Below are 22,892 nucleotides of genomic sequence, written 5' to 3' on the forward strand. Positions count from 1 at the left end.
TTCCTTTTTGTCAGACCAACATAGAAAGCTGTGCATCTATTGCAGGTTGCTAAATACACCAGATTCTTTGTTGAGCAAGTGGCATAAAACCTAGGAGTAAACTTAAAATCTAACACCGGATGAGTGTAAACTTGTTGTGTAGAAATATAAGAACATCTACTGCAACTCATACATGGATGGGTACCTACTCTATTGCTAGTTTTAGTAGATGTATTATTACTATGGGTGAAAGTATCACATAAAATTTGTTTGAGGTTTGGACAATTCTCATATAAAAACCTAGGTTTTTCACCTACTATATTCTTCACTAGTTCATCTGTGATTAATATATTCCAATTATTACCAATAATTCTCTCAATCTGTTTCACATCACTAGTGTATTTGATTACATATCTCAAATTTCTAGAGTTAATTTGAGTAAACTTATTGTGTGTAAGTACAGTATTACTAACTATCTTAACAGCGTTGTTAAGTATGGGATCTATCTTAACTTGGTCTTTTATTACATCTTGTCTGATACTTTTTACCAAATGAATATCATAGCCTCTTTCAAGGAATAAGGACTCCAATTTATCTGCTTCTTTAGTTAAAGTGTTGAACTTGCACAGCTTTGAAATCCTTACGAACTGGCTTTTCACTATGCCAGAAAAAGTGTGCCTCGGGTGCATGCTATCAAAGCTAAGCAAAGTGTTAGTCCAACATGGTTTCCTATAGACAGATGATGAAATGCAACCTTCATTATTCAGAGTAAGAGTTACATCTAAAAAGTTTATGCTAATGGGTGAAGATTCCATAGTAAACTTGAAGTAGGTAGTTGTATTATCCAGATAACTCAAGAAATGTTCAAAGTCATTCTTTATGCCTTCCCATATAACCAGAACATCATCAACAAAACGTTTATAGTATTTGACTCTACTGAAAGAAGGATGATCAAATAAAAACTTCTTCTCCCAACTAAAAACTACCAGGTTGGCATATGTATTTGCACAGGGGGTGCCCATGGCAACCCCCCATGTCTGTAGATAATTAACATTGCCAAACATAAAAACATTGTTGTTAAGCACCAAATCAAGAAGTTGACAAATTAAAATAGTTTTGTCTCCAGTGAATGTCGGCTCACTGACTAGTAACTCTCTAATAGCTTCTAGACCTATTTCATTTGGAATGGAGGTGAACAATTTTTTTATGTCCAGTGTTACTAAGAGGTACTTGTTAGGTATCTTGTCTAACTTCAGTTCCAGTACACTATCTAGTAGTTCATAAGAATCTTTCAGGATAGAAGGTATAGAGTTTACTATTGGTCTGAGATTATGCTCAATGTATTTCGAAATATTAGAGGTAACCCACCCTTTTCCTGAAACAATAGGCCTCATAGGCAAAGGTATAACTTGCTTGTGAATCTTGGGTAAACCTTTTACAACTGGTGTTAAAGGGTGTTCAATGAAAAGATAACTGTGAAGATCAATATTAATCTGTCTACAGTATAATAAATCATTAATGGTTTCCTGTACATTCTTAATTATTTTGTTGAGATCATTAGAACTGATAATATTATACGTATTAACATCAGAAAGTAAATCTAACATAAGTCTCTCATATTCAAGTGCATCAAATATAGCAATCCCTCCTCCCTTGTCAGCAGGTCTAAAGACTACTTCTGCTGTTTTCTTAAATTTATTTAGCGACTTATATTCTAAAGGAGAGAGATTCACATAAGCAACCTTCCTATTCCGTTTTGAGAACAATGAATAAAAATCATTCTCACATGTTTTTAAAAAACTTTCCACACTAACTGATGGTGTTGGAACATAATTACTTTTACGTTTAAAAAGGCTGTTAGAATCAGTGGTTATCTCAGTAGTATCTTTAAAAAGCATTTTCAATGAAACTGTCCTACAAAATAAACGTAAATCAAACAAAGTATCTGTTAGAGTGCTACTCAGTGCAGGAATAAAGTTTAAGCCTCTGCTTAGTAGCGCAATGTCTGCATCATCCAATACCAATAAAACGATAGTCAGTGACCACCAACTGAAACAATAATCCAACCAGCGTAATGCGAAGCAGTTTATTTTAAAAGTCAAAAACAGTAAAAAACAGTACGACAAGCGCTTTCGCCTGGTATGTTCCAGGCTTTATCAAGTCAAGACATTAAACAGGTTACACCAACATATTTAAATAGTATAGTTAATTGGTTACAAATTAGTGTGTAATGTCTAATTAATTGTTAACCCTAACCTAACCACAAAACCTAAAATGTGTTGTGACCAAAATGTAATTATTTGCTTTAAAGATGATGTATTAATTTCTATTGTTTGTTTAAAATAGATGTGTTCATTTAAACAAGATGTCATCATGATTTAAACATTTCATTAAAAAAGTTAAAATTTAAAATTTAAAAAGCCAGCTTGAACTTTTTGGCTGTCAGTTAATGTGAACATTCTGACTTGTCATGTTATAGTGTCAGTCAGTCAATTTTTAAAAACTAGTATGTTTTTACTGATGACAAATAATCCCACCATGGATTTTAATAAGGTGTGAAAAATCTTAAACCAGATATACAAAAATATTTGATATTAGTGGCCTATAACCTTGCTATATTTTTGTATATCTGGTTTAAGATTTTTCACACCTTATTAAAATCCATGGTGGGATTATTTGTCATCAGTAAAAACATGCTAGTTCTTCAAAAATTGACTGACTGACATTAAAACATGACAAGTCAGAATGTTTATATTAACTGACAGCAAAAAAGTTCAAACTGGCTTTTTAAATTTTAACTATTTTAATGAAATGTTTAAATTATGATGACACCTTTTTTAAATGAACACATCTATTTTAAACAAACAATAGAAATTAATATATCATCTCTAAAGCAAATAATCACATTTTGGTTACAACACATTTTAGGTTCTGTGGTTAGGTTAGGGTTAACAATTAATTAGACATCACACACTAATTTGTAACCAATTAACTACACTATTTAAATATGTTGGTGTAACCTGTTTAATGTCTTGACTTGATAAAGCCTGGAATATACCAGGCGAAAGCGCTTGTCTTACTGGTTTTTACTGTTTTTGACTTTTAAAATAAACTGCTTCGCACTACGCTGGTTGGATTATTGTTTCAGTTGGTGGTCACTGACTATCGTTTTATTGGATTTATCTCTTTTCACAAATTTTTATCATCCAATACCAAACTAGACATATTGTAAGGCAAAACAGTAAATTTCTTGATTTTCTTGCATCTTCGTACCTTTCTCCTGTTAGTTTTCGCTTCCTGGGTCCTCTGCTGTTCGATCGCCCCCTGTTGCGTGTAACCTGTTTTATTGGGTAGGGTAAAAAACGTGTATCCTGCTTCACTTTTGGTATTGCTCCTGTAGCAAATTCTGGCGGAACATCCAGGAAAGCTTGCTGGTTTGGAGGTGGAGTCGCAGGAACACGCTCCCTAAAATTGGCAACCGCAGGGGATGTGGGTCCAATGTTAGGACCTGTAGAGTTCCCCAAAACCACAGGAGTATGTTGATTAAGGTGAAAATCAGCTCTAGAAGAAGAAGCAAGCTCAGCCGATACGTCATCAACACGCTGACGTGTTTGCGTAGCATTATACCTCGGCCAAACAAATATCTGACCGAGAGAAAAATCTTTATAGTCTCTTTGAAGTTTCTTCAACTTTGTTTGTTTGAGCTTATCACTAAAGATGTTAATACGTCTACAAATATCTTGTAATTTAGACTTACAGTGCTCAGATTTGAAGCAAGAAACAATGTTTTTATAAGTGGAATCAATCTTGATCCTCAATTCCGCTTCCAAGGGTGCAAAATATTCATTAAGGAGCCTCATATAGCTGAACCCTAATTCTATATTAAGGTCTTGCCATCTTTTCAAAAGCGTAGGATGGCTTTCTCCGTATGTGGGCATGCAGAGAACCCGCATGCCCTTAGGAACCACACGGAAGTGTATTGATGCTTCCAAATGCTGCCTTTGCCAGGCATAACCTTGCAGTCTATAAAGATCGTCTTCAAACTCTTTGGAGAGTTTGAAGAAGTCAGTCAAGTTTTCATCAGTATTTGGTACACTTCTAGTATCGGCAGTCTCTTCTAGGTCCAGAGCCAATAAAGGGTTTATCTGGCAATGTAATAATTCATTAAGTGCAGTACTTGTGTCCCTCGTCTCTGGCCGATAATCTAATTCAACATTGGATGATTCCATCGTGTCAGGCAGTCGCAACACAAACCAGATAAAGTAAAAACCAAAAGATGCAACTGCTCTGATCAAGAGACCAAAACTCACAAGTCCAGAGAATAGTCAAGCAAAAAAGAGAGGTAGGTCTCACCACGATGTTGTTGAAAATAAAACTCCGTATCTCCTTATAGTAGAGGCAAAAATACAACTTTATTCCATAAACAACAAGGATAAGCGCTTTCGCGTAGGTAGTACTACGCTTCATCAGATAATTTTAGAATGAAAAGAACTCTGTATTTAAATTCAAAAAGGCGGGAACTTAATTGATATCAACATTAATTACAAAATTAAATAATTGAATAATTGTATGCAAGTTAATACTATTCTCACTGTTTTGAAAGACAATGTTCTCCCTTCAAAACAGAAAACAGAGTGTACCTATACATATGTAAAGTGCATTTGCTGAGTAGATTCAAAATCATTATATTTGTATTTGATAAACATTCTATAGACTCATAGACAATATTGACATGTTTATAAGAACCACTTTTTTTAAAAACATTTCTAAAATGCTCAATTCAGAGTAAATGCTTTAAAATCAACTTATTTGTTGCAACAAAACTTCAATGCAACCTCACTATATCATAAGTTATAATACTTAATTCCTTAGAATGTTGATATCAATTAAGTTCCCGCCTTTTTGAATTTAAATACAGAGTTCTTTTCATTCTAAAATTATCTGATGAAGCGTAGTACTACCTACGCGAAAGCGCTTATCCTTGTTGTTTATGGAATAAAGTTGTATTTTTGCCTCTACTATAAGGAGATATGGAGTTTTATTTTCAACAACATCGTGGTGAGACCTACCTCTCTTTTTTGAGTGACACAGAAGTGATACCCGGGGTAAACCTACAATCTCCCATCCACTCATCAAGATTCCTCTTGAAGAGAGTCAATGAGGGACTCTGCCTAACCTGGACTGGGATTTTATTCCAGAGTGAAGGGAGCCCCTGGGTTATGAATCTGTCCCTCCAGCATATCCTATTTATTTCAGTGCTGAGGTTCAAGTCTCTCGAGCGCGTAGCTCGATGGGATTTGGATTTTCTGAGGTGCAGCATGTCCATTAATTTTGGGTTGGACATGGCTTTATACGTCAGGCACAGATCGCCTCTAAGCAGGCGGTATGCCACTGAGTAGAGCTGGAGTTTCTTTAACCGGGCAGCATATGGTATCTGTTTGAGCCCTTTGATCCTCTTGGTGAGGTACTTTTTGGGTCTTTCCAGTTGCTGCAGGTGTCTGGTAAGGTACATCCCAAAAGGGGCATTGTACTCAATTATGGGCCTGATGAGGGATGAGTAAAGAGGCACGATGACCTCCCCTGATCTAGATGTGAATCTCTTCATGATTAGGTGGGCTATATAAAATGTTTTTCTAACCACTTTGGCCACGTGGTTGTCAAATGAGAGATTGCTATCAACTTGGGTCCCCAGGTCCCTAATTACTTCTTCTGTACTTAATGGATTACCACCTGTGTGGTAATTTGTGGGCACTTTGTTTTTGCCAAAGGGGATGACTATACACTTTTTGGCGTTTAGCTTGAGGCCATAGCTCTGGCACCAGTTGTCTGTTTCTATGAGGCCCTTTTGTAGGATGCTTGTGTCGGCTGGAGAGTCGATTACGGCGCCCAGTTTGCAGTCATCTGTGAACTTGGTCAGCCACAGTCCTTCTGTGTTGGCCTGTACCTCCGAGAAATATATACCGAACAAGAGAGGTCCCAGGACTGAGCCTTGTGGGATGCCACTTGTAACTGGTTTGGAGTCTGACATGGCTCCAGCAATTCTAACCATGTGGGTTCTGTCCTTGAAACAGTTTGCAACCCATCTAGTGACATAGGGGTTTATATTTAAGCTGGTGAGCTTATCTATAATGCCCGAGTGGGGTATTGTATCGAAGGCTTTTGTGAGATCCAGGTAGGCTGTGTGGACCACCTTCCCCTCGTCAATGGCCTTGGTGACTGTTTCAAAGAAATCGACCAGGTTTAAGAGGCAGGATCTGCCCTTAACAAAGCCGAACTGGGTAGGGTCCAGTGTCTGTAGGTCTACAATATCTTTATTTATGAGGTCCATGATGATCCTTTCCATAGCTTTGCAGACCAAGCTAGTCAGGCTTATGGGGCGATAGTTTCCAGGATCCGATGAGGCACCACCTTTGTGGAGAGGGACCACTGTTGCTGTACACCACTCTTTGGGTACATATCCTGTAGTAAGGCTGAGATTGAACAGTAGTTTTATGTTTGGGTTTAGCTCTTCTTGGAGTTCATGTAGACGCAGCCGGGACACCGTCTGGTCCCATTGATGCTGTGTTTTTGCTTTGGAGAGGGCGGCTCTTACCTGAGCATCTGAGATGTCAGGGGAGCAGCACTCTGCTGGGATAGATATTTGCCCTTTTGGTGGGGAGTTTGCTGAACCTGTCAGCTAGGATGTTGGCAATGTCTGTGGGTTCGGTGTATTTTTTGTCATTTTGGACTAATTCTGAGCATATCTGGGAATTCCCACCCAGGTTACTAACATAACTAAAGAAAGCCTTGTGATTATCCTTAGTGTCCTGTGCAATGTTTCTCTCGAAGCTGGCCTTAGACGATTTTATGAGTGCCCTGATGTTACAGACTCCTGGGGGGGGGTCTAGATGTTTCCTCTTACAAACCCTCTTCCTGGGAACCTCATCAGTGGGAGCGAATAGTGAGGTTGCAGAAGCGCAAGGGCCACCCAATGGGGTTTCCTGAGGCTCTGGGTCTCTATGCTTGGTCAGGATGTGTGAGGCAGAAAGAAACACAGGTGCTTTAGGGGAGGAGGAAGCCAGACCTGAGGTCGAGGATGTCTTAGGAGACATGACTCTCCTCATGGCATCGAAAGCACCTCGGAACTGATGGAACCGAGGAAACCGTCGATACTCCCGGCACCGGGACAGTGGGCTCCGAACCAGAGTTAGGAGCCAAGCTCATCCGAGTCGAAGCCCCAAGAGCCAGAGTCAGAACCGACAAGTTGGTCCGACTATCCTCCCCGCACCTGACCAAAGAGTGTCGGCTCCTAGAGTCCTCGATTGGCACCGAGGATGTCAGAGTGAACAGAGCCGAAACCACTGGAGCAGGCGTCGGCTCCGAGGGTTCCACAATCAACAGGTTTGACTCCTCCGGCTCCGAAGGACGAGCATGGCTCGGAGGAGGAACAGTTTGCGCTGGTGTACAGGTCTTCAGCTCCAAAGTTGGGTTGGAGCTGATAAAATATTTGCCAAGGCCGGTGCCAATAACAGCTTCTGCACCACACAATCCACATCCAGATCAGAAGGGCTGATAGAGGACCAAGATGAGCGCACTAAAGGTGGTACCGACTGTAATAATGGACTCTTAGGAGTTTTGGATACCGGGTCCAAGACTGGAGATTGGCTCCGAAAAGAAAGGACTGTCAGTTCCAATGTTAGTGGAGCCAAAGTCGAAGATTTTTTTGATTTCTTTGATTCAGAAGTCTTAGAAGACTTTGAGGACTTGCTGGATCCATCTTGGTCACTCAAAGCTTCTTGGAAGGATGGTTTCAACAATCCTCTTGTCTATTAAATTTTCTTTTCCTTTCTTGTAGGACTCAGGAGGAGAAGGAATGGCATACAGAACAGCTATCTTGTAAATGCAGGGTTCCTGGACAGTACACAGAATTTACATGTCTGTCTGTCACAGAGATCTTTTGGCAAAATTTAGGGCACTTTTTGAAAACTGACTTAGGATGCTTCTCTTGGTCAGCCATTGTAATCTCAGAGAGAAAATTAATGTCACCACAAAATATTCTTAACAGTAAGTATCAACAAAAGCCTTAAATAAAAATCTGACACACACACACACACACACACACACACACACACACACACACACACACACACACACACACACAGACACACACACACACAGACACACACACACACACACACACACACACAGTAATACTAATGTAAATATTAAAGTGACAGAAAAAGGTCGGTCTAAAACACACAATATGAAATATATAAGCAAACTATGCAATGAAAAAGAGGATAGCTGCTATAAGACACAACAAGCCATATCTAAGATATTCTAAAGAATAGCTATACCTGACAAAAATTACTGTCAACTGCAAAATCATCAACAGTAAGTATCAAATCCAAGTCTTTTCTAAAAAAAATTAAGGCTAAACACACCACACAGCAAATAACTGTATACTATCTAACTATTTAGTGTAAATTGTGACAAAAGGTCACTGACTAAACATACTCTAGTAATCAGAAAGAAGTTTTTAAACTAGGCCTAAAACAAGAGGCCAACTACAATTTTAAAACACACTAAGGGAAGAGAATACAATGTAGGTAAACACACCAAAAAACTATAAGAGCTTTATAAAACTATTTAAAACTACCTAAATATCAATATAAGTAAGTAAAGTATGAAAAAACAGTTTTACTGGCCCGAGCTAACGCAGAACCTCTGATCTGTAGCAGTGGCAAACTAGATGTGGGGTAACTAGGTGCATCATGGGATAGGGACTTGGCCTCGAGCTATTTGAAGACCTCGAGCTTTGCAATTGGCCTACTCGAAGTCGAGGGATCGGCTCCGAACCCATCAGTAAAGAATGAACGGCGAGCTAGAACAACTTCGCATCATATATTCAAATCTGTTTGCAAATTTAGGAAAGCAGACTGGCAGATTAATGGACTGGTTAATAGTGGATTCTGACACCACCTTAGGAAGGGAAGAAGCAATGGTACGTAATGTTACTCTATCTTTATGAAAAATTAATTAGGGAGGTTTACAGGACAATGCCTGAAGTTCTGAAATTCTTCTAACGTAGGTAATGGCCGTTAGAAAGATAGTTTTCCAGGTCAGGAATTTTAGCTGCAGGTTGACAGGGAGACTGAATTAAGGTCTGCAGTACCAAATTTAAACCCCATGGTGGGGTAAAATATGGAGGTCTCAGCAGGAGGGTGCCTCTCAAAAAGGCTTTACAAAACTTAGATGAAGCCAAGGAAGAATTCTCAAATCCAGTATGAAAATTAGAGATTGCTGCTAACCGAACTTTAATTGCTGAGCAGCTAGATCCATCATTAAAATTGTTGCCAAAAATTCAAGTAAAGGAGCTGAAAAAGGGTTAACATGCTTCTACTGTAACCAAAAAATTAACCTTTTCTATTTATGTCTGTAACGTTTTCATGTAGAAGCCTTATGGGAAGATAAAAATTTATGAAGGGCAGGGGAAGACAGCATCAGCTGTCAGGCTATTAAAGGAATTGGGGAAACCATGCTGTTTGCCTGAGGTTTGAGATACCTGGAAGAATCATGCTTGTCGGGTGAGACAGGAGGTCTGGAATTGGATCCAGAATCCAAGGTGGGTAAAGTAGATCAGACCAAAGAAGGGGAACAAAATCTGTCGAGGCTAGTAAGGTGCAATGAGTATGATTTTACTCCTCAGCCAGGAAGCTTTCTATAGGAATTAGAGGAGTTAGGGGTGTAGGCATAGAGAAGGCCAATTGTAGAATACAGTATCCCTTGGTGATTCCCCTGGTGCAGGGATCAGGGCAAAGAAGCTGCTACACTTGTTGTTTAAGGAAGATGCAAAAAGATTGCAGCAAGGATGGCCCCATTGACAGAAAGATCATGTCTGTCACTTTCCTGTTGAGAGACCACTCATGAGGTAGTAGAACGGACCTGCTTAGTTTGTCTACTATCACTCTGGAGTTCCCTGGAATGTGCAGTGCTATCAGAAAGAGGTTGGAAGAAATCACCCACTTCCATGCTCTGAGGGCTTCCCGAGACAAGGGGAAAAGATCTGGTTCCCTCTTGTTTGATGATGTACCAAACTACTGACATGTTGTCTGTCTGGATCGCAACTGCCTTGAAGGGGAGAGAGTCTTGGAATGCCTGCAACACTAAGAGCACTGCTCTCATTTCCAGAACATTGATATGCATGTTGGCTTCTTCGGGGGACCAAGTGCCTTGGACTGTTTTCCCCAGGAAGTGCCTCTGCACCCAATCTGGTAAGCGTTGGTGGTCACTACAGCCTTGGGCTGAGGGAGGATGAAAGGACGGCCTTGTAGAACCTGATCTGATTGAATGCACTAACAAAGGTATATCTTGCATGCCTGAGTGATCCTTATTTGTGCTGACATGCATTGATAAAGACTCGACCACTGTGTTGCTAGCATCCATTGAAGAAGTGTCATATGAAATCTTGGAGGAAATAAAATTATGGCCACTGACACTGACCCCAAGGCTTGCAGGATCAACCAAGTTAAAATTTTGGTACTATGAATTATTGTCCTGACCAGAAATCTGATGGTCTGTACTCTTGAGAGAGGAAGAGATGCTGTCACTGATACCGTGTTCACTGCTCCTATGAATTCCAATGTCTGAATCAGTTGTAACTGAGACTTCTTGCAATATATGGTTATCCCCATATAAGAACAAGTATGGAGTAACTGATCTCTTACTCTTATCAGCAGATGCGTGGTTGGGTTGGAAATGAGCCTGTCATCTAAGCATGGAAGCACTCGCAATCCCTACAGTCTCAAGTGAGATGTTACCACTGACATGCAGTTGGTGAACACCCTAGGGGCTGTGGTGAGGTCAAAGGGCAATGCTCTGAACTGGTAATGATGGCTTCCAAATGAAAGAGTAAATACCTTCTGGACTGTCTGTTCATTTTTATGTGAGAGTATGCATCCTGAAAGTCTATCAAGCACATCCAGTCGTCCTTGCCCAAAAATCGCAGAATGGACTGAACCATGACCATCCAAAACTTTGTGTGCCAGACTGACTTGTTGAAGTTGCTGAGATCCAAAATTGGTGTCCAGTCCCCTGTTTTCTTTGGCACTAAAAAATCTAGAGTAAGTTCCGGACTCTGTCTGATCTGGTGGACCTCCTGGATGACTCTTTTTTTAGCAGCTTTAGTATTTCTAGTGCTGCTGCTTTCCTCTGACTGGGTGGAGCATTGGGGAATTTGCATACAGATGGAGGTGGGAGGGAAAAGGGAATTATATAACCTCTGGAAATAATCCTCTGCACTCAAGTATCTTCCCCCGACTGCCTTCAGGCTCCCGACTGCCTCCAGAAGGGGACAATTGGGCTTCCTTTCAGCAGAGTTGATAGAATCTATAAGAGAAAGTATCTCTGGACTCCTGGTTCTGTGGGGCTCCTCTGCTGTGTCCATTTGAGTTCTCCCCTCTGCCCCTGGGGAGGATGCACGTGGATGTTGGAAAGGACCCAGGCACTTCCTGAACCATATTTTCTGGCCACATCATTGATTTCTAGAAAAGGATCTTTGAGGGATCAAAAACATACGCTCCCTGCAGAGAGGGTCATCCATCTTTTTCACACCTGGAGAATGTGTCCTTCACTTTTGGGCAAAACAACGAACTGCTGTCAAAGGGTGCACTGACGAACGATGACTTAAAAAGCTCAGCAAAATCACATAAGCGCATCCAAGCATATCTCCTAATAGAAATGCCTGAACCTGCTGCCCTTGTGGCACCTTCAGCTGCATGTGAGATAAGCCTCATGCCGAATTGGAAATAGATTGAAGGATCGCTAACTGAGAATCCACAGAAGACTGAGCCTCAGCTGTAGAGATCTTTAAAATTCCTTGATCAGGTCCCTTGGTAGTCTCATAGAATATGCCAAGTAGTTCAGTGACCTAATGGCGAAGTTCGTTGAAGCATACACATGCCTCCCAAATCTGTCCAATGCCCTAGACTCCTTGTTAGGGGGATGGACAGATGAACTTTGCTCAGCAAGTTCCTTCTTGGTGGCCGCTGCCATGACCATAGCATCTACGTTCACCCCCTCAATCCAGAACTCCCTACCTGCAGGTAGAGCCAGAATCCAATATGGTCCCTTGGGGATTGTTTGACTGAGTCAGGCTCCTTCCACACCCACATAGAGATCAAGTGAATGAGCTCACTGACAGGTGGAGTGATCCAGAAGGTAGATGGGCCAGCTCCAAAGGCTTCCAGGAATGCTGATTCTTCTGGTGAAGGGTTATCGAAGGACCAACCCACCTCTCTGCTTCAGGATCTCAAGGATGTCTCTGAATGAAACATCTTCAGGAGGTGATCTTGGGGACCTTTCTCCTTCATCAAAATCAGTATCCTCGGTGATCGACTCCTGAGGGGAGTCCAAGTGCCTCCTCTTGCACTTCCTCTTTCTAGGGTCTTCCTCTATGGGATGCTCTAGTGAAGTATTGGAAGAGATCGTAAAACCTTGCTGGGTGGCCTGGAGACATTGAGCAAGCTGTCTATCTGATATAAAATGATGTGGCTGAACGCACAGAGACATCTGGGATCCAGAGGGAAGATCCAAGGGGGTAGGATCTATCCATCCTGCTAGAGCAGAAGACACTCTGAATCTTCACTACCTCAAAGGCAGATCGCTCCAGAGAGAAGGAAGACAATAGCGCAGAGGAAACCAGGCTTCTGGACCATTGGTTCCTTCTACCCCAAAGGCAATCTACCTGAGGTGGAAATCGGAACTGAACTGTCCAATGTGCAGGCTCTGAGGGGCAGACACTCCAATGCTTCAGACCCAACAGAGGTGCTTCGGCTCTGAGAGTCACCCGGCACTGAAAATGTTGGAGCCAGTGCACTCAGAGATAGTTTCTGATCCAAAGACAAAAATATTGTAATGATTGATCGGATCAGAGAAGGAGCCACTATAGGCAGTGTAGTAGAAGGATGAGGTTCCTGACCAGAAGGGGTAGGAGCCAGGAAAACAACCATCTGTATCTACACTGAAAGGAATCTCCTCATCATTCTATGTCCTATTCGGGAAGGTGACCTAGAGCCGTCGTCTAAGAAGGGGGAAGGTACTCTTGAAGGTACCAGATTCAAAGTAGGTGAGTACCTAGATCTGGGCAACATTCTCGGATCTGAAGAGGTTGGATCTGTGGAGTGTTTAGTCAGATCTGTCGGAGCTCAGATCGCTGCAAACTTCAGATCTGACTTGTGCTTCTTTTTAGGCAGCTCCAAAGAAGATAGAGTCAGTGGTACAGAAGCCTTTGGAGACTTGGTAAAAGGCTACTTAGATTTCGTTGTGGGGGACTGAGATGCAACAATAACTTCAATGAAAGAAGAACAAAGCAAACCTTTCAATATTAACTTGTTCTTCCTGTCTGTAACTGCTTGCAGATTAAAATTCTTAAATGGCACAATCAGTTTGGGGGTGGTCTGAACCCAAACAGTATACACACATAAGATATGGGTAATTGTAACAGTAAGGAAAGCTTTATATATATATATATATATATATATATATATATATATATATATATATATATATATATACATATATACAGGCTAGGTTTAAAATAGCTCTTAAAGGGAATTAACCTACTATTCACCTATAAATAACAGCAGTATGGGAAACTGCAGAGCTTCAAAGAGTACATTTAACTCAGAACATAAATTATGTGGGTGACGTTTGTGCTGCTACTGAAGCAGCTTATGTTTCTGCAGTGATGCTACTTTAACCCATTTTTTCAGACTATTCAAAAAAAAAAAAAAAAAAAAAAAAAAAAATATATAGATATATATATATATATATATATATATATATATAAACATATATATATATATGGTTCAGCAACTGCACAGTAGCAGAGAAGAAGAAATTACAGAGGGTGGTGAGGATGGCTGAGAAAATCTTGGGCACAAACCTGCCTTCTATTCAGGAGCTTTTCTTTACAACAGCAAGAAAGAGAACATACAAAATACTATCTGATTCGACCCATCCAGCCCACAACTGGTTCTCACAACTTGCACCTGAAAGGAGGTACTGCAGCTTCTGTTGTAAGACTACCAGATTCAGGAACAGTTTGTATCCTACAGCTGTGAGGCTTACTAACTCGGACACCAACCATAATACCTGATACACTGAAGCCTCTTTTTTTTATTTAATCCTGCTGCTCTGAGCAATTACCACCAGTATTACTAATACACAATATGACGGCTATACTGAGTCACATTTAACATTAACAAGTGCAATACAGTAACTAAACAGCTGCTATTCGCTAGTCTCTATTTATTCTCTATCTTAACGGTGAAGCGGTTTGGTGGTGGATATTTATTTTTTATTTATTACTTATCGTTGGATAATAGGTATTGAGTGTGTTTATGTAATGTGAACTACATCTTGCATGTCATACGTGTTATTTTCTTTCTTATGTTATTCTCTGATACTGCTGTATCTATATTATTTGCACTGCACTTCTCTCATGAGCTATTTGTAATTTCGTTTAGGCTGCACTTGTGTGGTCCTAAATGACAATAAAGTTTCTTAGAATCTTTGAATTTGAATGACAATCTGGCTGTCCAGAAACAACATAAAGTTACCACCTCCATATGATATTATTTTATATAACTGCGACAATGTAAGGTACTGCCGTCCATGCCAGGAGAAGTATGGCAGTGGATGTGTAACATATGCCAGCACAGCCAGTGGGAAGTTTGTAAAGAACTATAGGTTATTTGTATATCAAACTGATTTGTACACATGCTTGTGTTGAAAAATGTATTTGTAAAGCTGCTTGTGTTAAAAGTGTACCAACAGTGGGTTTCTGACTGTATTACAACTGATTAAATGTATACATTTTAACAGAGGATACTGGAAGAGAAGAGGTTAATCTCAGCCCAGCTAACTGAAAAATGGTAAGAAATTAAATTAGTTAATTTAGGCCAAAAAGACTGTATCTTACAGTTCTGACTGCAGCCAGAGAAGAAATGTCTAAGCCAGAGAATGGTTTATTAGCTCCTGCAGGAAGAGTGGAAGTGTTGTATTGTTTTTATGACTTCCAGAAGCGGGAAAAGATCTTCACAAAGCTCTATGTGTGTGCATTGTTGACACATATGTGCAAAAGTCTGGGTTAGTTGCTATGAAAGGGGTAGCATGGGAACCAGAAGTCAGATGACCAGATGTATGTGATATCATTCTGTAATCCATCACTGAAATTATGTTTTTATTACTAGATGAATCTGAAGTCTCACAGCCCTCTGTTTTTGTAACCTGACAAAGAAGGAAGACCACCCACCTACTGCATCTTGCCTTGCTCTAGAAGTGACCAGGGAATAGTAATTATTTAGATTAGTCAGGAAAATATAGTGAGATTAGTTAAGTACTGTTTTTCTGTATCTGTGCGAATATATTCACCTGTGTTATTTTAATATTTCCTGTGATTAGAAATCTGGTGTTTATTGTAAGCAGATGTTTAATATTTTCATGTTCTTTTACTATTTATCATTAAATATATTTACACGTTTCATTGTGGCTGGTCCTTTAAAGAATATCTTAAACTTTGAGAGTACTTATATCTACTTGGTGACTCTGTGGTCACTCCTGAAACCTTACTGCATTGGTCAAAACATATACGATTTGTATTAGTATTAATTTCACACAGTATAATTGGGTACCTTTGTAAGAGCCTTAGAGTAGCTGACTTTGGAGTGTCTGGTGGCAGTAACTACCTTATAGTCTGTGCAGAAGGGGGCATAGCTAGAAATTCTGTGCCAGCCTTTCCCAGATGTGTGTGTGTGTGTGTGTGTGTGTGTGTGTGTGTGTGTGTGTGTGTGTGTGTGTGTGTGTGTGTGTGAATCAAATCTCAAAGAGTGTGTCAGCTACTTGGAGAAGGGACACAGAGCTCTGGTTTCACAGTGAGGGTGTGGGTGTTGGAGGATTTGGCTTGAACACTCGGCTAAAGACTCAACCTTACAGCTGTGCCAGTGGGGAGTCTTACTGGGACCTGGAGAGAGAGAGAGAGAGAGAGAGAGAGAAAGAGACAGGAAACCCAGACACCGGACTGAGTGTGTTCCCTGCGTGCTCTTAAGGGAAATTGTGTGCTTGATGCAAAGATCTGGATCTGGAAATACTGTGTGCATCCATTTTTGTTCCAAGCGAATGTCCCTCTCCAGTGTCAGTGGTGAGGATTCAGGCTCCTTGATTACTGGCCCCAAGGAAGATGTTACAATAAGCATCACTTTAACGCAATGCAATTTAGTCTCCAGATGCATTAAAAAGTTAAAACACATATTTCAGCTCCTACAGTGATGAAGTGATGTACCCACTCATGTCAAAAGAAGGATGCAGAGAGAGAGAGAGAGAGAGAGAGAGAGAGGGGTAAAGAAGATAGGGCAAGGGGTGGAGAAAGAAAAGGCAAGGGGCAGAATAACAGATGTACCGTTTGTTCAGTTTTTATCTCATCAAAAGGTGGCAACTCATTTTAAAACTGACCACGCAGTTCTTGTTGACATTTGTTAAATATATTTGATCAGTGACAACTGTTCTGAATGCATGTAAACACTGATCAGTTCAAAAGATTAACCAAAAGATACTGGCAATGATGAAATGTGCAATTCAAAAACAGCTGACTCATTCAGTAGTTTTACTGCAATGAATTACTTTACATGAATGTTAAAAAGATGCTTGTGACAAGAGGGACATCTACTCTTCACTGAAGAAATACAAGAATATAATTTTATATTGAAATCTCATCATTTGGGACTTCATCCTGAAGTCACTTTCTGAGATTACTAGTGCTGTTTCACTGGAGTAAAACAGAAATATGCTAGTTGTGGTCAGTAAAATTTCTTAATGCTTAAAAGTCTACATTCATGTTTCTGTGCTCCACTGTTTTACTACATGTACAGAAGAACAAAGAAGCAATCTAAAATGTTACTTACTGTATTGGCTTTCTTTGATTCCAAAATCCCTTATACCGGGACTATAATCATTTGACAGACGCAGAGACAGCACTTTCTTCTGGATTTTGACAGACTTCCGCACCAAAAATGCCTGTAATAAAACATCGTGTCAGCATGTTTTCAACATTACCCTAGTGCTCTTAGTTGCACATTAATGAGTTCCACATGACATCTTTTGTGGTACACCAGTCCTTTGAACACATTCCTCTGTACAGACTTGCATAACACAGCTAGGCAGTTCTGAATGACTAAGAATTGACTAAGAATATAAAAACACTTTAAAAGTTAACAAGTGTGAAGAAAAGTTTTCTGTGAGAAACAGGGAATCAGATTTATTTTAAAGAGAATAAAAATAACTGTACTGTTGAATTTCTATTAAATTAAGCCATTTCCAAGGCAGTACAGTTAAAACCCTTCATAAGTACTGTCCACCTTATTTATAATGCCAGTGAGTGAGGAGACTGGGTGAATAAGTTCTCAATGATAATTGGTGACATTTTGTTGATTCGAGAGACTCCACTGGTGCAGTGGTTAGCGTTGTCGCCTCACAGCAAGAGGTTCTCCCGTTCGATTCTTGGCTGGAGCACCGTCTGTGTGGAGTCTGCATGTCTTCCCAGTGGTCGAGTGATGTTTAAAGACATGCAGGTAGGTGCGTGCATGAATGGATGTGCCTTCTTTGAAGAATGGGCATCGGGCTGGCAACTCGGCACTGTAAAAATCCACTGCCAATCATTAGCAGACCGGAGTTCCACTGTGGCGACCCCTAACCGGGAAAAGCCAAAAGAAAGAAAGACTCCATTAACTACTACACCTATGCATTAGCAGTTCAGAGACTATGCAGTGGCAAAGTGTTCCTGGAAAGGCTACAATGTAATTATTTGTGGTGCACTCCATTAATGTGCGATACTTACATCCTTCACATGCACTGTTAAGCACAATGTCACCAGTTAAGTGACAAGAAACACTTTTTGCAGAACTAAATGCCCTTGCCCATTGTCAAGGACATCTGAATTAAGAAGTTTTACTCTGAGCAGGAAGTGCAAAAAAAAATCTTCCAAGGTGTAAAAAATGTGTGAATGTCAATACAGTAAAAAATAAGGTTACAAGTACAGGAGTGTACGTGTGTTAAGGGAAGATTAAAAACAAAGTGACTCACAGAATATCCAGCCTGCCAAATTATCCCTCATTACTGTTTCCCATACCCTGTCCACCTACCACTCAATGAAACATAACATATAATGTCTTAAAATGCATTGTTTGTTTTAGGATTGTAATTTAGTGCATGATTACTTCTTGAATGCAGAGCTTACGAGAATAAGTCAATAGTTTAAATGACATTAAATCTCTTCACAAATATAAAATGCATACAGTATTACCCCAGGGTGCTGAGACTGCAGAACATGAGCTGCCTCGTCATCACTTAGCCCTAGCTGGAGCCACACTGGATGTGTATGAAGAACTTTGTCTAGTACACTGAGCTTATTCAACAGGCTTATATAACCAGAATCGCGGGTGTAGAACTGTGAATCTGGATTGTCAAGACATTCACTGTACATGTCCTTGGTAAGGCTGCAAAAAAAAAAAAATAAATAAATAAATAAATTACAGAGGTTAGAAAGCACAAACTATTAGTCCATTAAAAAATAACCAAGTACATACAATGTCAGTATCCAAAGCTTCCCTTACGATAAAGGGAAACATGTACTTTACAAACAAAATGTGTGATTGCGTGTGCATTTCACTGACTGGAGTTACAGCTGGTTCAACCAGCACCCTGTGCCAGACCCGCCTACTATATTAAATTGAACAGCAAAAAAAGAAAAAAAAAAAACAAGGCCTTAAAGACTTATACAAGCAAAACTCTATAGTACTATCTGCGACATGCCCCCACCCTCATGTCCCAGCTCTCCAATGGAAAAGAAAAAAGAAAGAAAAAAAAAGTTTGTGATCAGTTACCTTGAACACCAGAAATGCAGGAGCCAATTAGGCCCTGTTTCTGCAGCCTGTCCCCAACTCTCCTCCTTCCTCACATTTTATTTAAAAAAAAAAAAAACAATGCAGCAAGCTGTTGCTACAGTTCAGACAACACACAGAGTGCTACAGTGCTCTGGTTTGGTCGCAAATACATTACAGGCTTTTAAAAGCTGTTTTACACTAAACAGCTATTAGGATTGGCCGACTGAGCCCCCACACACTTTGTGCCTAAGGCAGTAGCCCTCTTGACTCCACCCTAGGTTCGCTTCTGTCCTTAAAATCTTGCTGACGGGGCCAGAGGTAAACTATGCAGTCACATAGGGCTAGAGGTGTAGCCGGAAATTTTTATTTTGCATTCACAAACTTATACTGTCTCCATCTCATATTCAAAATATGTGTACCTTGACAAATGCTGCCCTTCAAACAGGGAAGAAGTGATGGAGCTTTTGCAACTACATATCTCTGCAGCAGTTAAAATATGTGCGTTTTAAAACAAGTACGCTTACACGTAAGCAACCTGTGTACAGATTAGTTTAGACAGTTATAGCCAACTGTTTTGCTTCTACAAGCCATATTTTTTCCAAAAAGAGTTGCACAGAAGAAATGTACTCGGTTTAAGTACACTGAGCATTTTCTGGCTAAACTCTTGCATTGGGCATCATGCATTTGGGGGGAGCACATTTTTACTTATATTTATTTTCTTTTTAACCCGAATCCTGCATTGAGCTGAGATGAAGGCAATCCTGAAGGATAGATACGATGCATAATTCTGCCACTTTCATTCTGTAAATGATTCCTTTTTTTTTAAACAAATCCTGCTCATCAGTAGCATTTTAGACAGTAATAACTGAGCAAATGACAGAGGAGAGGAGAGAAGAGTGCAGCAGATGAATTTAGAAAAAGAGCATATTGAAGTCTGAGCAATTATCCCATTTCAGATGTAGTTAGTAAGATGAAACATGTATCCCATACAACCCCTTACAAAGTTAATATAAGATTTTATTACATTCCCATATACTGTAACAGTAACTATTTATACTACTGAGTAGTTTCCCCAAATACTACACGTTTCCTTGTAATATAAGGCAATCCCACAGATAGTTTCCAAACCCTATCCCTCCTTCCAGCCCAGAAGATCTTGAGTACTACCTCCTGAAATGTCCTATAACAGGCACTACTTTTTTCTGTAGAACTTAAAGCTACCATATTCTCATAATTTCTGTAACCCATCTTATCAAATGATTGTAGTTTCATCAACTGCCTTTCCAGTCTTCCACTCTCACCTGTAGACCCTATATCTTTGCTGGCCCCGTGCATAACAATTTTACACAAAAATTGTTAAAGTACATCCTACATTTGAATTATTTCAGAAAAGTCATGTTTCTTTCCCCTCTTAAAGCAAATAATATAGCCTCTTTAACCACCTCTTTTATACCCTTTATCTGTATATCCCATGTTCTTTTCTCAATTTTGATACCACAGCAACCATTCTCTCCAAGAGTTCTACAAGTATCTCATTTCCAAATGAGCCTTCCATAAAGTCTGCTACATTGCAGACCTGTTTGAAGTCTTTGCCAGTGAATACTGCAACAAGTAATTTGAAAATGCCAGACAAATTTGGAGAGACATAATTTCCCCAGTGTGACAGACTTTCATTCTTGATCAAAATTACAGGATATAAAAAAAATCTTCCTTTATCCTGACCTCTTGGTCTACTCATATTTATTATTCCCAACATTAAAGTACATTCAAGAGTCCATGTTATTGTTGGCTTTAATGTTTAGTTTTGAAGAATTCATCTTTTTATTATTTTTTTTTACTTTGAACCATTTCTTACTGCCTTTCTTTTCCCAACATCCTTTACATCCAAGTCTAGTTCTTTCTTCCTTTCTGCTTCTCTATCTCCTGCAGTACACACTCCATCCCCAGCAAATGGAGAGTATGTGCTGCTACACTGCTAATTTCCCTACTTCATTTGTGTTTTCTTCCCCCCTTCCATTATCACCTTTTCTGAAGTACCACTCCACAACTCAGGTAATGTCTTCCACAACAAGAAAAAAATGCCCCCCACACCATATTATGACTACTGTAGTCATTTCTTGACACCCCTCTTCTGAATGTGTTGAAGTAGTCCTTCTCGACTGAAGGGTCTGGTGCAGTTCATATCCATGCTCTACTCTGATCACATAGGTGACATTGTTTAAAATACGCAAGCATTTATTTCAGGTGCACATGCTGGCCACATAACGAACAGTGTATTTTTTTCATCATCATTAGTATAGTAGTGGATATCCCTGCTTGTCACATACGAATGGGGTTCGATTTCCTGATGGGTAGTGTTTGTACATTTATGTCTGGCAGTTAGTGCAGAGGACGTGAGCTGCTAACAATTGGTTCCTGTGGTACAGAGTTTGATTCCCTCAGCCTCTACTGTGTGATCTTGAGCAAGTCTGTTGACCAGACATTTGCTCTGGGGCATTTGGGAAACTGGGCAAGGCTTCTTGATGGACTCCTGGATCTTGTGTATACATTATATGAATCCCCAAACAGTGGGAAAGCAAATGTAATCATGTAATGGCCATGACATATTTGAGCACCGTGAGCTAAAGAGCTAAAATATTTTCCTGCGCCATATATGAAAATGTTTGGCTTCCCCTGCATAACAAATTATACAGTGGATATAAAAGTGTACACACACCTATTAAATTGCCAGGTTTTTGTGATATAAAAAAAGAGACCACAATAAATCATTTCAAAACTTTCCCATCTTTAATGTGACCTATAACCTGTAGAATTCAATTGAAAAACAAACAAATATGTTAGGGGGAAAAAATATAAAAAATAAAAAACGTACAGTAAGCACACAAACTTATTTTCACCCCCTCTCTCTGTCCCTTTCTTGCCACCATCTTTAAAATGCACCAACAAAATAGACTTTTGAGATCTGATTCCCAAAATCTAATTGAACTGTATAAACCTGCCCGTCACCAGGCAAAAGTACAGTTTTGTACCTACCATAAATGTAGATGTTCGAGGATTCCCTTGCTGCAGTCCTGACAATTGGGTATAGTCCGCGTCCCCGTCGGCCCGAATACCAGAGTATAAGGCTGACGTCGGTCATGGCGCCTTAGACTGACGTCAGTACGTCAGGGTACTAATGCGCATGACCGACGTCATTTCCTCAGTCTTTTCTTGCCCCAGATGTCAGAAGACCCAAAAAGACAAGTCCCAAAAACAACCTGCACCAAAAAAACATGTACAATATATACAGTAATATATACAAAAAATATAAGCATGTAAACTCACCTACACAACCACCCTGAAACACAGAGGGGAAGGAGGGAGGGTAAATTGGACTGCAGCAAGGGAATCCTCGAACATCTACATTTATGGTAGGTACAAAACTGTACTATGTTCTTCGTCTTCCCTTGCTGCAGTCCTGACAATTGGGTAGAATCCCAAAGCAGAGGTAAGGGAGGCTGGCAAATTATAAAGTAGCAGGAGCTGACAACATGCCTTGTAAAACAGCTGTGGCAAAACCAGCTCTAGTCTTAGAGTATATAGGCAGGTGATAATGCCTAGAGAAAGTATGCACTGAACTCCAAGTAGCTGCCTCCAGAATATCCTTAGTTGCCACCCCCCTTAGAAATGCTGTTGAAGTGGCAGTAGCCCTAGTGGAATGAGGCCTAATCCCAGCTGGAACCTCTTTGCCATGATGGGAATAACAAAATGCAATGCAAAAGCCAATCCACCTAGAAATAGTTTGTTTTGACACAGGCTTGCCCTGTGAACTTAAAGCAAAAGAAACAAGTAACTGCTGAGACTGCCTAAAATCTTTAGTCCTGCTCAAATAATAACGCAATTGCCTGTGTACATCTAAAGTGTGTAAAATCTTTTCCCCTTTATTTTGAGGATCTGCAAAAAACGTAGGCAAATGAATAGTTTGGTTTAAAGCCACACTAGAAACCACCTTAGGCA

General features: G+C 40.0%; 1 protein-coding gene across 7 annotated transcripts in view; it reads right to left on the reverse strand.

Annotated features, from left to right (window-relative positions):
• The window catches only part of RIN2 (Ras and Rab interactor 2), a 491,380-nt gene that overhangs the window by 156,178 nt on the left and 312,310 nt on the right, over positions 1-22,892 (reverse strand). For all 7 annotated transcript variants that reach the window (XM_044057036.1, XM_044057028.1, XM_044057062.1 and 4 more), the window contains exons 3-4: positions 18,317-18,509; positions 16,920-17,031 (exon numbers count right to left, since the gene is read on the reverse strand). In XM_044057036.1, the coding sequence (XP_043912971.1) occupies positions 16,920-17,031; positions 18,317-18,509 (305 nt within the window). The remainder of the gene's footprint in view (positions 1-16,919; positions 17,032-18,316; positions 18,510-22,892) is intronic.

This window comes from Protopterus annectens, chromosome 1.part2 (genome assembly GCF_019279795.1).
Source record: "Protopterus annectens isolate FY-2018-M chromosome 1.part2, PAN1.0, whole genome shotgun sequence".
Lineage (NCBI taxonomy): Eukaryota > Metazoa > Chordata > Ceratodontiformes > Protopteridae > Protopterus > Protopterus annectens.